Source organism: Chiloscyllium punctatum, chromosome 10 (genome assembly GCF_047496795.1).
Source record: "Chiloscyllium punctatum isolate Juve2018m chromosome 10, sChiPun1.3, whole genome shotgun sequence".
Taxonomy (NCBI): domain Eukaryota; kingdom Metazoa; phylum Chordata; class Chondrichthyes; order Orectolobiformes; family Hemiscylliidae; genus Chiloscyllium; species Chiloscyllium punctatum.
Window position 1 is genome coordinate 44,410,412 of NC_092748.1, and position 15,835 is coordinate 44,426,246.

Genomic DNA, 15,835 nt, shown 5'->3' on the forward strand with positions numbered 1-15,835 from the left:
TGGAGACTAATGTCTGTTTTGCTTATTATACAACATAGGATAGAGACTATCACAAATATGCACAGTCTGAACTGTATAAAATATTTTCAAAAGGCATATTTCAAAAGGCATGAATAAGCAACAAAATCACAATGGTTCACAGGGATTACGTGCTTTTGAGTAGAATTATGTCACCTAATTTTGATTAGGTAGATGCCTTATATGTTTTCGACTAAACTCATAATGAAATCCGAGGCAATTATATAAGAAAGCTAATGAAAACACATCTGCTGACTAATCTTTGCCATTAAATGAAATGAAGAAAGTAAGAACATTGAAAATCTATAGACTCCTCTCTTTTCTCTTATTCCTTGAGTTTCTCATAACATAGACCCAATTGAAATTTTGATAAATTAACAAGTAAGGACAGAATATTCTTTAAAATAGACACTAGAATGTCAGAGAAGGAGGAGAAAATTAAATGAGAAATGTAGGGGAAATGCAGCACCTTATCATACTCTAATGTTTTATAACCAATGTAACAGTTTCTTCAAATACAGTGATACAGGCAAATGTAACAGCCAATCTGACAGAGTGAGGTCCCATAAACAGTATGAGAAAGTGTGTTAACTTAGTCCAGACCATTTTAACTAGAAACCTAATCAGAATAATAGCATTTCCTCTCCTCTATTCATGTTCTATCCCTTTACAAATTAGCATATTAGGACTTCCTTACCAAAGAGTGAATGATTATGAAAATAATGCCTAAAATAACTCCAGCTATTAATGTCTCAAAGTTGGAATACAGACAGACTCTAACCTCACACTTTTAATGCATTGTCTGAGCTTAGATGTCATTTTTTAAAATACAAAACCTTAAGTTATCTCAGGAATGTGACTTGAAAGTAGTTCAGCGATTTACATATTAATCAATTGAAATCTGCATCTCCATTCTAAATAATTAAAGACTTAATAACAATCTAAGTTTGCTCAATACATCACATCAGTTTTATGACACCTTGATCTTTCACCATAAATTCTGCCCCACCAGATACCCGATGAAGGAGCAGTGCTCAAAAAGCTTGCACTTCCAAATAAACCTGTTGGACTATAACTTGGTGTTGTGTGATTTTTAACTTTGTCCAGAACCTAATCTAGCGATCAAAATAAGAAATTTATATATATGCACAACTGTACCAATAAACATTGTGTCACTACACAAATATTCCATAATTCAACAGAAATTTTGTTGGGTAAAGAATTATTTTGATTTGGTAAAATGGTTTGATTTCTTGAATGTTACACTAATGTTGCTCAATATAGAACATAGAACATTGAAAAATACAGCGCAGTACAGGCCCTTTGGCCCTCGATGTTGCGCCGATCCCACCTAACCTACACTAGCCCACTATCCTCCATATGCCTATCCAATGCCCGTTTAAATGCCCATACAAGAGGGAGAGTCCACCACTGCTATTGGCAGGGCATTCCATGAACTCACGACTCGCTGAGTAAAGAATCTACCCCTAACATCTGTCCTATACCTACCACCCCTTAATTTAAAGCTATGCCCCCTCGTAATAGCTGACTCCATACACGGAAAAAGGTTCTCATGGTCAACCCTATCTAAACCCCTAATCATCTTGTACACCTCTATCAAGTCACCCCTAAAACTTCTTTTCTCCAATTAAAACAGCCCCAAGTGCCTCTGCCTTTCCTCATACGATCTTCCTACCATACCAGGCAACATCCTGGTAAACCTCCTCTGCACCCGTTCCAGTGCCTCCACATCCTTCCTATAGTATGGTGACCAAAACTGCACACAATACTCCAGATGCGGCAGCACCAGAGTCTTATACAACTGCAACATGACCTCAGGACTCCGGAACTCAATTCCTCTACCAATGAAAGCCAGTACGCCATATGCCTTCTTCACCGCACTATTTACCTGGGTGGCAACTTTCAGAGATCTGTGTACATGGACACCAAGATCCCTCTGCTCATCCACTCTACCAAGTATCCAACCATTAGCCCAGTACCCCATCTTTTTGTTACTCATACCAAAGTGAATCACCTCACACTTACCCACATTGAACTCCATTTGCCACCTTTCTGCCCAGCTCTGCAGCTTATCTATATCCCGCTGTAACCTGACACATCCTTCATCACTGTCAACAACTCCATCGACTTTTGTATCATCCGCAAACTTGCTCACCCAACCTTCTAGCCCCTCCTCCAGGTCATTTATAAAAATGACAAACAGCAATGGTCCCAAAACAGATCCTTGCGGAACACCGCTAGTAACTGCACTCCAAGATGAACCTTTACCATCAACTACTACCCTCTGTCTTCTTCCAGCCAGCCAATTCCTAATCCAAACCTCCAACTCACCCTCAATGCCATACCTCCATATTTTTTGCAGTAGCCTACCATGGGGAACCTTATCAAATGCCTTACTAAAATCCATATGCACCACATCTACCGCTTTACCCTCGTCCACCTCCTTAGTCACCTTCTCAAAGAATTCAATAAGGTTTGTGAGGCACGACCCGCCCTTCACAAAACCATGCTGACTATCCTTGATCACATTATTCCTATCCAGATGTTCATAAATGCTATCCCTTACAATTCTCTCTAAGACTTTGCCCACAACAGAAGTGAGACTCACCGGCCTATAGTTACTAGGATTATCCCTACTCCCCTTCTTGAACAAGGGAATCACATTTGCTATCCTCTAGTCTTCTGGCACTATTCCTGTAGACAACGAGGACATAAAAATCAAGGCCAATGGCTCTGCAATCTCCTCCCTTGCTTCCCAGAGAATCCTAGGATAAATGCAGTCAGGCCCAGGGGACTTACCTATGTTCACCCTTTGCAGAATTTCCAATGCCTCTTCCCTACATACCTCAAAGCCATCCATTCTAATTAATTGTGACTCAATATTCACATCGGCAACAATGTCCTGTTCCTGAGTATTCATTCAGTGTCTCCCCAATCTCTTCAGCCTCCACACGCAACTTTCCACTACTATCCTCGACTGCACCTATTCCTACCCTAGTCATTCTTTTATTCCTGACATATTGAAGACTGCATAAAATATCAGCAAATGTCCAGAGCATCAAGTTAAGTTTGGGTTTTCCTTTATTAAAGTCCAAATTCACCCAATAGCCTATATATGTCAAATGTAATAATTCCTTAATATTCCATAACAGGTTAAATTAATGAACTAAAAAGACACTTCTTCAAAATTTAGTGCGTTCGGCCAGAAGTCAATGGAAACGCAAACAGCAAAACTTCAGTTATATTAACAAAACATTCACATTTTATATCAAAAATCATTGGTAGATTTTCCTTCATAAAGCACTCATTGTTTTTTCCTGTATCATTATGGATCATTACATACCTTTACGGTGTATGGTATAAAATGTTTTGTGAGAGCTTCAGGCGAATGCATCCAACTCTTATCTGAAACAAAAATAAATGATATAGCAATGTAGCTAAAATGTACTAGCAACAATACATTTGTTCAATTAAAATGAAAAAATTTTAGTCTGGAATTATAAATTGAGCACAAAGTGTTTGTTGAATTCAGTGTTACAAATTACTTCTTTAATTTTGAGAAAAAAACACTCCAGTTTTAGATGTATTGCTAACTGAAAAGTATATTAAGATTAGGTTAAATTTTCTTCCACAGTCTCATCACTAAGTGTTTGGGAAGTTGAATTTCAAGTTTAGTTAATAAGTTATTAGTCAATTCTATCAAAACCAAGAATTGTCAGAAACATTCATGCTGTGTCAAAGTTTGGAAAAATTACAATGCTACTAAAATTACAGAAATAATGACTAACAATAGGGATACAAGTCCATCTTTGCTGAGTGTCTTTGTCAGAGACTTAGCAAATTACAACAGCTGCCAAATTCAGGCAGGAAACTGAAATAGCCACTGAGAGCTGTCGAACGGTGAGGGTAGGACATACAATATAGTTAGGGAGCCTTATAATTCTCACAGCTTGAAGAGACAGAGCTTGAGGCAACGAAGCACTGGATTTTCATTTTGAGCCTCAGGGAGCACCCCTCCTCCTTATTAACAAACAGTGTTCTTAAACAAAACTTGTAGTACTTAGTAATTCTTTGAGCAAAATTACTTCACCATATGGACACAAACAGAAATGAGCTAAAATGGGCTGATCATTGTTTTCTCCACTGCCCCACTCCAGGGGAAGGCTTAGGAGGCATGAAAGGTCCTGACTTCTATTATCTACCTCTACAGTTCAATTTCAGGGCATAGAGTTTGTTCTTAGATCCTCATATTGAAGATCAAGCAATCCAATTCCAGTCTTGATGATGCTGATTTGTGTCATGGTGTTGAAAATCTGCCTTTTTTATATATATCTGGATGTTAAAGAGTTAACTACAATTTATCATCCAGATGGAAAAGTAGTCTTGTCTATGTACTGATTGGAACGAGATCAGCCTGGTGGATATCATAGCATATGAGTTCCCTGGTTCGGGCTGTAAATCTGGTGCAATCAGGCAACCCTGGTTGACAGATATAAACAGGAGTGTTGGATATCCAGTTCACTCAGAGGGCTGGCTCTGAGGAAGCCAGGCAAGAGTTCAAGTACTATGCCTGTGTGAACAAAAGCTGACATGGTGACAGAATACCAGCCTTCACGGAGCTATTTCAGTTTGTATCAGTGGATTTAATATGGGATACTTTTGTGAAAGAGACAAAGACATGTACTCATTATGAATAAGTTTAGTACAAAGAACAAAAGAACAGAAAAAGATTTTTAAAGTTGTTCATTTTATGGGCTACTTTTTATTCTAATAAGACTTTTTGATTCAATTTATTTCCCATTGAGAGTGAGCTTTTCTCATGATTACTATGATGGAGATATTCGCCATGAGAAATGTAAAGTTGACTTTGTAAATTAGTTTACAAATGAATTCTTCATAATCTTGCTGCAAAATAGCAAGGATATCTTCTCCATTCTGTCTGTAAGATTGAAGCAAAGGCAATGGCGGTTAACTGCAATTTAATGGACTCTCATCCCCTGACACACTTTTTATCATTTTTAATTTAGACTAAACATTATGTTGATCTAATGTTCAGTAGAAAACTAACTAAGGATATAGTACGGCTTAGGTAAATATAGATCTTAGCAGTGTATTCTAGATGGCAGGAATACCCTGGAGAGGCAGTAGGGATTGAATCTTTCAATCAGAGGTAGGAGGCCAGATTTAATTCCAGGCTTTCGAATAGAATTACCAGCGGAGCTTGAACTATATTAGAATGGCCCTATATAAATTCTCTGATCAATTTTAAAGGCCTGCTCCCCATCCTACCTCCCTTGCTCATAAGCTATTATCTCCTTCAGCTTTCAATCACCTATTGTGTACTTCATAAACAGAATTTACAAGCCTTATTACAACAGTTGGAATCTTTGAACAGCTCAGAAAATATCCCAAGTAAACAAACTTCAAAACCAACTGCATAAACAAAGCCAAGCATCTGTCACACGATTAGAGAGCCAGATTACAGACAAGAGCACATAAAACACCCCAAAAACTGACTTCATTTGTGTTCTTTCAGCAGTTGTCTCAGGTGAAAACATAAAAGCCAAGGAAAAAGATTAAACATTTTCACATTGTTACAACACTAGGTTATTCCCACAATTGTTTGGAGAGTAGTCCACCTATTATTTATTAAATGAAGATCTATACATTCTTTTCAAGTCATCTGAAGCCTTTTTCATTTCTGAAATAATGATCTTTTAGGTTGATAGCCTGCCATTTGAAGTTCTACCCGTCTGGAGAACTTTTAATGGGTCATTACATTTTCCAATTACAGCACTATCCTAATGGATCTTAATGAACACAGACACAGCTCAGGCACAGCATTCCACAGCAAATAGAGAAGGAGCCAAAATCATTTTATTCACTTTTTAAAAGCTTCCTACTCCCACTCCATGGGTTCATATTGCTAGCCAGCTGGTGTAAAACCACATAGCTATTAAACTCACTGAATATCAAGAACAAACATATCAGGGAGGACCCTCAATGTGTTCACAACGCTATCAATTCCTTTCTTAATGTGTGGATGGGCACTTATGGCCCCATCCTCGTGAAAATTCCCATGGACAAGAATAGAGGCAGAACCACTGGTCGAGCCGCTGAGTAGCTGTATTTTTTGCTGTCTGGCCTCCATCTGGTCTGGATTGAAATCTTGAAAAGTCAACCCCAAGCAACAGCAAGACTCCAAACCAGGAGCTGCTAAATCTCTGCTGGCAGCCTTCAACATAGTGAATGCAATATCTTTGACATTTACTGTTAAACATGGAATTACAGAACGGTACAGCACAGATGGAGGTCATATGTTTCATTTTGTCTTATCTGGCTGTTTGAATGTGCACCAGCCGACTCCCAGAGCAGTGACTTTCCCTGTGACCCTGTACATTCTCTTCCTTTGCAGATAACAATCCAACTCCAAGCTTAAACATGCTTCCAACACTCCCTCGGGCAGTGCACCCTAAATCGTAACCGCTTATTGTATGAAAACATTTCTCCTCATGTTTCCATCTCTCCAGCTGTCAATTACCTCCAATCTGCAGCCTCCTATTATTAATCCTTGCTCAGTCGGAACAGTTTCCCCCCAGTTGCTCTGTTTGTTCTCATGATTTTCAATGCCTCTCATCAGACCTGCTCTCAACTTCCTCTGGTCCAAGGAAAACAGTTACAACTTTTTCAATCTATGTATCCTATATTTTATCATCCTAGAACCATAAATTCTCATGATTTATCTTGAACTGTCACTAATGCCTTCATAGTTTTCCAAATGTCTACTGACTATAATTGGCCAAAATACTACATGAAACAGAAACAGAGCTTTATTCAAGTTTAACATAAACTTCTTGCTCTTGCATTTCTTGCTGCTAATAATAAATACTGTATGCTTTATTAAATGCTCTTTCAACTTGTCCTCCCATCCTTAATGACATGCACATAGGCACTTTTTTGAATTCTACCTTTTGTTTTATATTGTGTTGCCATGTCCTTACAGCCAAAATAAGTCATTTCATTTTGTACCAAACGTCATCTGACACATTTTCATCTATTTCACCAACTGGGTTATATCATTTTGAAGTTCGACATAGCTCTGCACTCAGTTGACAATTCTTCCATGTTGTACATCACTTTCAAATTGTCCCCTGTACACAGAAGATCGAAGTTCTTTGTAACTATCAAAATGAGCAAGAATTTCAACTTCCAGGTTCGCAAACTCCACCACAAACCTTCCCTCAGTCATAAACTACTTCATTAATGCTACTGTCTTTCCGTTCATTCAACCAATTTCATATCCTTGTTGCCACTGTCCCATTTATTTGTGCAGCACAAAAGCAAGTGTCTTTTCAATGTCTACACACATCATACCAACAGTATTATCCTCATTAAACCTCACTCTTATTTATCCCTTCAATAATTTCTGGCAAATTAGTGAAACACATTTTGACCTTACAAAACCTATGCTACCTTTCCTACCTGCAATGATCCAACTGACCATTAATTTTGTCCCAAATTATTGTTTTGAGAAGCTTCCCCTCCACTGAATTGAAAGTGACTGACTTCTGAGGTATGCGTCACAAAGCTGGGCTCTGTATTGCCAGTTAGGTTATGGGTATGGGTGGCATGAGTGCTGACAATGACAAGTGATCACATTTCTGGGGGTGTCTGATATGACTTGAAGGACTCAATGTGATGCATACATGCAAGAGTACGCATAGTGGATCCCTGACTTGCCACTTTGTAACATCTCAGATTCTAAGTAGTCTCTTAATCATTCCCACTAGCATTACGGCACTCACATTAAGCCTCTCCCAGGAGCACTATGTGAAATCTCCTACTAGTACTATTCAGATAATCACTTCACAAAGAATGGGGTCACTGAATCCATTCTTATGGATGGCTTAAAGATGACAAGAAATGAAAAATCATGTCAACAGAGACGGATGAGGGTGACCAAACATCTAAACCTAAACAGACCAAGATGTAAAGCTAAATTCGCAGCTATGTCAATCTTCAAGTCGTGCCAAAGGCTGGGTGACTTCATCAAATTTCAAAGACTGATTCTACCATGGAGTCATTTCAAAAACTATAAAACATCTTAGGCAGAACTAACTATTGAAGAAGGCAATCTTGCTGCTTATTGACTGTCTTGCAAGACATGGTGCAGACTGTCTATCTACCAAAAAAAAAATCAAAATTCAGCACCTTGACCAAATGTAACCACTGGAAATCAGGAAACATGCTGGATAGTAACAACATTGTGCCACCAGTCAAAGGTTAATCCTAAGGAATGGTTTTGGAAGTGGATTTGCACTATTAGGTTATTTGAATACAAGATAAATAATCATCTAATAAAAGCTAATTGCATATATTGTTCCAAATCATATACATAAAAGGAAAGCACAATGCTGATTAACAATAAATTATTTGTAAACAAAGATGACATGAACAACATATTAAATAAGCAAAGGTTTTTAAACTGACTTTATTTTTTTTAAAAGCCTACATATTCTTACCAGTATATATCATGTGCAATACTTCTTAATGGACTGAAAATGAGTAGAGCTGCTAGCTGTAATTTGGATGAAATGTGGCCTTTATTCAAAGTGGTCATTGTCAAGTGATATCAACAATAAAGTTGTAACAGTGCAAAGTTTTCTGAAAGTAGAAACCAAATACCAGGGCAAAACAAATGTAACTAAGAACAAGAGACAAAAGACTCTTGAACATTGCAAAGATAATAAGTGTTACATTTCAGCTGCGTTTGCAAAAGTTGTAAATCAAAAATGAATGTAAGTTATAACATAGCTTGACATTCCCCAACACTTTCCTCCCTCCCACCAATGAATTTTATTTCCACAGGAGGTTAATATTCCTGTGGGTGTTCTCGCACCAAGAACTCGTGACATGTACAGGGTCCAGTTAGAAACCAAAAGTCATCAAGTTTTACTTCCTCAAAAGTGTACAAACATCACACTACATGCTCAGTTAATGTCTTAAGCTGTGAAGAAGTGAAAATTCCAGGAGATAAAATAGTTTTAACTGCACAACGATGGGTGGGTGAGTTTCCTGGTTCATTTGGCGACAAGCAATAAGTTCATTGTTGTAAGGAAATAAGAAAAACAGAAGCTGTCTCAGTTCCTTCCACCAGGAAATTCCAGGCAAGTTAATAAATTCTGTTTTCAACTAAAGAATTCCTTTAGAAAAAGCAGAATATTACAGACGCTGGAATTCTGAAATGAAAACAGAAAATATTAGAACCACTCAGCAGACCATAGCAGTATCTATGGAGAGAAAAACAGTTAAAGATGCAAGCAAATAAACTTTCATCAGACTGGGGCAGGGTAGAATGGAATAAGTTTTGAGATAGGAGTGGGTAGGACAAAGGCAAAAAAAGTCTGCAATTGAGTGAAATACAGACAGGGTTGATCAGCACAACAGATAGTCTCTTCCAGGTCCAAATGAACAATTAAAACGGTCAAGACAAGAAACAAAGAAACAGAAAATGTGCCTAGAGCTGACTGTGAGCAAAAGGCTAAGCAAAAGACCAAACATTGCATGGAAAAGGGCATAAAGGTACATCATCAAACACAGTTTTATACAACTACTGGCAAGTTGTACTGTCTCCTACAGGACAAAAGGAGCAGTGTAAACTTGACAAGGAACAAAACTAAAGATCACATAACACCACCTGATGAAGGAGCAGTACTCCAAAGGCTAGTGCTTCCAAATAAACCTATTGGGCTATAACCTGGTGTTGCGTGATTTTTAACTTTGTCCACCCCAGTCTAACACTGCCATCTCCAAATCAAGGAACAAAACCACCTCTATCACCTGACCCTTTTGAAGGCTCCGTGCATGATAAGTTCAGACATGATCACATCTGCAATATTAATACTGCTGAGAATATTGCAGAGTCTGCGATCTTTCTGCCTTGTGACATGCTGTGGCTAGCGTGACCATGAGCCTCGGATTCCACAGAAACATTTTCCTACTAATTTCCTGATTTCAGACAGGAGTGAGAGGGAATGAGTGAGAGAGAGAGAGAGAGTGAGAGTGAGAGTGAGAGTGAGAGTGAGTGAGAGAGAGACAGGGAAGACTGCCATCTCTTGATCTGACTGAGCAACCAGCGCAAATCTTGGCAATGCACATGTTTTAGAAGTTAGTGCAGAGTTGGGATTAACATGTGCTAAGTAATCTGGAAGTAAGTGGCCACAGCCATGCCTGAGGTCACACATGTTTGATCTACCAACTCTCAGTAGGGGGAAGTTGCAAGCAAGTGCTGCTTCAGCAGCCTCAGATGAGCACCTCTATCGGGTAGCCGGCAGGGGAACGTTGTATTGGCATTCACATCGAGATGCTGCGTGCATTAGTTGACAGAGGGCTTCTATTGCTCTCATGCCTGTTGCTGCCTTTCTATAATAGATCACAGAGACATCTACCATGTGTATGACAATACTCTCCCAATACAAAAATACCTTCAAAAATATGTTGGAGTACTTTCATATACTTTCCAGTGTTAGAAGTTCAATAAATTTTACTTGACTGCTAACCTTGGCCCTTGAACTAATACTTTTGCAGGGCTAGTCTTACGGTCTGGTTATTCTTCTCTTTCTAAAGAATGAGCAATGATATTGTCTGCACTGGGGGAATAGGTCTCAGGCTGCCTAGTGCTCTAGAAGCTCCCAAGCTAATTTCTTTTCCAACGTCTGAGTGCGGATTCTTTGCTATGACTGTTTGAAGAGACACATTAGTGTTTACCTTATGCACACACATCACAGATTCCGTGGAAAAGTGGTGGCTTAAAAATGAATCCCGATAATCATGAACTGCCGTTTGAAAGGTTTGTGGGCAGCTGTGAGCATGAAGAATATCGAGCATCGTTCTTTCAATGCTGACTGTGAGTTTTCAGTCTGTATATTTTCCAAAAGCCTCCATTTAAGACCATCAAGTCCGACAGCAGAGGCTTGGGAATAAATTGGTCCCTTTCTAGGAAATATTGTACGCTATATATGAGTGGAAAGATGATAATATTCTTTTGTTTTAGTATCAGGCATAAACATAAAACTGACAAAATAACACAACGGAGTACTGACAACTCACAAGATACCATAAGAGAAATGACAACTACAATGGGTAACTTACAAATCTTTTTGATGCAAAAGATAATGGGTTTTTGCAAAGACAAAACTTATTCTTGACCTTATCAAGAGCAAATTAGGATGAGCAATAAATGCTAGCTTTGCCAGTAATGGTCATATCCCAGAAACAAATGTACAAAAAAAATGACACCATAGGCCTTAAGTGATTTTGGATCAGAACAGAACTTGTTTTAAACTAAAAATGAAACATATATTAGATTTTGTAATGAGCCATGAGCCAAATTTGGTTAATTATATGACATTAAGAGAACGTTCATCTAATAACAATCATAATTCAATTGAAATGAATGTTAGCTTTGACAAGAAAGAAGCACGGCACGGTTACTAAGAAGTTAGATTTTGCTGCAGATTACTCAAATAGGATAAGAAAGATATGAATGAAACTAGACAAAACTCTTCTTAAAAATACAGATAGTAGTGGGAGGTGTTCATAAAGCAATTTAACTTAAAGCAGCAGTAGTATATTTCCCCTAATACGCAAATGGAGCAGTCATAATTGACAAAAAAGTGAGGTAAATTTTCAGGAAAGAGGGAAAGAGTGAAAGAACATTTCAGGCCCAAAGAAGGTGAAGTGTTAAGAATAGCAAAAGAAGTCAAAGGAAAAAGAAGGATTACCAATGGAAACGAGAGAATTAAATATTGACCAAAAATATTAATCTATTTAAAGAAACAGAGTACTCAATGTGGACCCAAAATCCTAGATACTATTGCAAATGAAATAATCAATGAAAGGATTGTTGAACAACTACTTTGAGATAAACTTCACAACTGAAGGAAATACTTTGTTATTAATTTGCCTTGACTGAAATGTATCACTAACCGGGATTCTATAATAAGGAAGATAGATAGTATCCTTTGCAAGCCGGATCGGGAGTCCTGCATGGAGCTGTGCTGCCCGGTGCCAGGGTGCAGGTTATCTCTGACCAGCTTGAGAGTATACAGGAACGGGACGGGGAGGATCCAGTTGTTGTGGTCCATGTTGGGATTTACAACATAGGCAAGGCTAGGATGCAGGACCTGTTTGGGGGATTATCAAGAACAAAATTAAGGAACAGGTCTTCATAGATCATAATCTGTGGATTACTGACCGAGCCACATGCAAATTGGTTTAGGGATAAGAAAATTAGGGATGTTAACATGTGGCTAAGGGAGTGGTGTGGAAAAGAGGGATTCCATTTTAAGTGGTATTAGAATCAGTTTTGGAACCGGGGAGAATCTGTACTGATGGGATGGTCTCCGCCTGAACCAATCTGGAACCAGTGTTCTGGCAATAAGGATAAATAGGGTGGTCACTAGGACTTTAAACGAGTGAGTCGGGGAAAAGGGAAAGGGAAATCGAACAAGAAGTATGATTGGTCAATAGAAAGGAAAGCAGCAAGTTATCATGTATGTAGGAGAGTTTACGTCCGAGGCAGACTATGAAAGAAGTGAAAAGGAAGGATGTCTCAGGAGAGATTATGAGAGATGTTGGAAATCATGAGGTAAGAAAGCTAGCATGAGGGCACTTTACCTGAATGCTTGTAGCATTTGTAACAAGATCATTGAGTTAGCAACACAAACCATCATGAATGAATATGATTTAGTAGCCATTAGGGAGGCATGGTTCCAAGATGGTCACAACCGGGAGGTAAGTATCCAGGGGGCATCAGAGTGATCGGAAGGACAGAGTGGAATGCAAGGGAGGTGGTGTAGCTCTGATATTCAAGGATGACATCAGGACCGTGCTGAGAGATGTTATACGCTCTATGGAGAATAAGGTTGAATCCATATGGGTGGAAATTAGCAATTCTAAGAAGAAAAGGTCACTGATAGGGGTAGTCTGCAGGCCACCAAATAATAACATCACATTGAGGAGGGCAATAAACAACAAAATAACTAATGCATGCAAAAATGGTATGGAAATAAACAACTAAATAACTAATACATGCAAAACTGGTATGGAAATTATTATGGAGGGTTTTAATCTATTGGATGAACCAGCTCAGACAGTGTAGCCTTGAGGAAGAGTTCATTGAGGTATCCATGATAGCTTTCTTGAACAATATGTAATGGAACCAATGAGGGAGAAAGCTATCCTAGATCTGGTCCTGTGTAATGAGACAGGAATAATTAATGACCTCATAGTTAGGGATCCTCTTGGAAGGAGCAATCATAGTACGGTTGAATTTAGAATACAGATGGAGAGTGGGAAGATAAAATCCAATACCAGGGCCCTGTGCTTAAACAAGGGAGACTACAATAGAGTGAGGGAGGACTTTTCAAAAGTAGACTGGAAACAAGGACTTTATAGTGGGACAGTTGACAAGCAGTGGAGGACTTTCAAAGCAATTTTCAAAGTGCTCAGCAAAACTATTTTCCAGTGAAAAGAACAGATATAATAAAAGGGGTAATCTGCCATGGGCGTAGAAGGAAATAAAGGAGCAGGAAAATCAATGTTTCGGGCAAAAGCCCTTCATCAGGAATAGAGGCAGGGTGCCTGCAGAGTGGGGAGATAAATGAGAGGGGGGTGGGGGTATGGAGAAACTAGCATAGAGTACAATAGGTGAATGGGGGTGGGAATGGAGGTGATAGGTCAGAGAAGAGGTTGGGGGAAGGTAGCAAAGAGTACAATGGATGAATGGGGGTAGGGATGGAGGTGATAGGTCAGAGAGGAGGGTGGAGTGGATGGGTGGAAAGCAAGATAGGCAGGTAGGACAGGTCATGGGGGCAGCACTGAGTTGGAAGGTTGGAGCTGGGGTGAGGTGGGGGAAGGGGAAATGAGGAAACTGGTGAAATCCACATTGATTCCATGGGGTTGAAGTATGCCGAGTTGGAAGATGAGGCGTTCTTCCTCCAGGCGTCGGGTGGTGAGGGAGCAGTGGTGGAGGAGGCCCAGGACCTGCATATCCTCGGCAGTGTGGGAGGGGCAAGTTGAAATGTTGGGCCACAGGGCGGTGGGGTTGATTGGTGCGGGTGTCCCAGAGATGTTCCCTAAAACGCTCTGCTAGGAGGCGTCCAGTCTCCCCAATGTAGAGGAGACCGCATCTGGAGCAACAGATACAATAAATGATATTGGTGGATGTGCAGGTAAAACTTTGATGGATGTGGAAGGCTCCTTTGGGGCCTTGGATGGAGGTGAGGGAGGAGGATTGGGCGCAGGTTTTGCAATTCCTGTGGTGGCAGGGGAGGGTGCCAGGAAGGGAGAGTGGGTTGTTGGGGGGGGTGTGGACCTGACCACGTAGTCACGGAGGGAACGGTCTTTGCGGAAAGTGGAAATGGGTGGGGAGGGAAATATATCCCTGGTGGTGGGGTCCGTTTGGAGGTGGCGGAAATGCCATTGGATGATGTGGTTTATGCGAAGGTTGGTAGGGTGGAAGGTGAGCACCGGGGGGGGGGGGTCTGTCCTTGTTACGGTTGGAGGGGTGGGTTTGAAGGCGGAGGTGTGGGATGTGGAAGAGATGCGTTGGAGGGCATCTTTAACCACATGGGAAGGGAAATTGCGGTCTGTAAAGGAGGAGGAAATCTGGCGTGCTCCGTTGCTTCCGACACAGTCTCCTCTAGACGCCTCCTCGCTTTAGGGAACATCTCTGGGACACCCGCACCAATCGACCACACCACCCTGTGGCCCAACATTTCAACTCTCCCTCCCACTCTGCCGAGGACATGCAGGTCCTGGGCCTCCTTCATCGTCGCTCCCTCACCACCCGACACCTGGAGGAAGAACGCCTCAACATCCGCCTCGGAACACTTCGACCCCAGGGCATCAATGTAGATTTCACCAGTTTCCTCATTTCCCCTTCCCCCACCTCACCCCAGCTCCAACCTTCCAGCTCAGTGCCGCCCCCATGACCTGTCCTACCTGCCTATCTTCCTTTCTACCTATCCAGTCCACCCTCCTCTCTGACCTATCACCTCCATCCCCTCCCCCATTCACCTATTGTACTCTATGCTACTTTCTCCCCACCCCCAACCCCCTCTCATTTATCTCTCCACTCTGCAGGCATCCTGCCTCTATTCCTGATGAAGGGTTTTAGCCCAAAATGTCGATTTTCCTGCTCCTCGGATGCTGCCTGGCCTGCTGCGCTCTTCCAGCACCACTCTAATCTAGACTCTGGTTTCCAGCATCTGCACTCCTTGTTTTTACCAAGGAAATAAAGGAGGTTATCAAATTGAAATAGAAGACAAACCAAGTGGCCAAGAACAGGAGGAAACGACAAATTTGGGAAAACTTTAAAGGTCAGCAGAAAGCCACAAAAAGAGACGTGTAAAGAAATGTCAGACACAATATAGAAAATACTAGCACAGGATATAAAGACAGGTAGCAAAAGCTTCTACAAATTTATAAAACAAAAATAAATGGCTAAAGTAAATGTTGGTCCTTTAGAGGATGAGAAGGGACAGTTAGTTATGGATATGACGAAATGGCTGATTGAACAGGTACTTTGCATCAGTCTTCACTGTGGAGGATACTAATAACATGTCAGTAAGTGACAAGGAGACAAAGGTAGGTCAGGACCTGGAAACAATCATTATCATGGAGGAGATAGTGTTGGGTAAGCTATTGGAGCTAAGGATGGCCAAGTCTCCTGGCCCTGATGAGTGCACCCCAGGGTACTAAAAGAGATGGCGGGAGAAATAGCAAGTGCACT

At 40.4% G+C, this 15,835-nt stretch overlaps 1 protein-coding gene across 13 annotated transcripts in view; it reads right to left on the reverse strand.

Annotated features, from left to right (window-relative positions):
• gulp1b (GULP PTB domain containing engulfment adaptor 1b) overlaps positions 1-15,835 on the reverse strand; it is a 375,129-nt gene that overhangs the window by 128,925 nt on the left and 230,369 nt on the right. For 12 of the 13 annotated variants that reach the window (XM_072579030.1, XM_072579027.1, XM_072579037.1 and 9 more), the window contains one exon: positions 3,383-3,444. In XM_072579030.1, the coding sequence (XP_072435131.1) occupies positions 3,383-3,444 (62 nt within the window). Of the gene's footprint in view, positions 1-3,382; positions 3,445-12,027; positions 12,225-15,835 lie in introns of all 13 variants that reach the window. The other variant, XM_072579035.1, reaches the window with a different exon arrangement.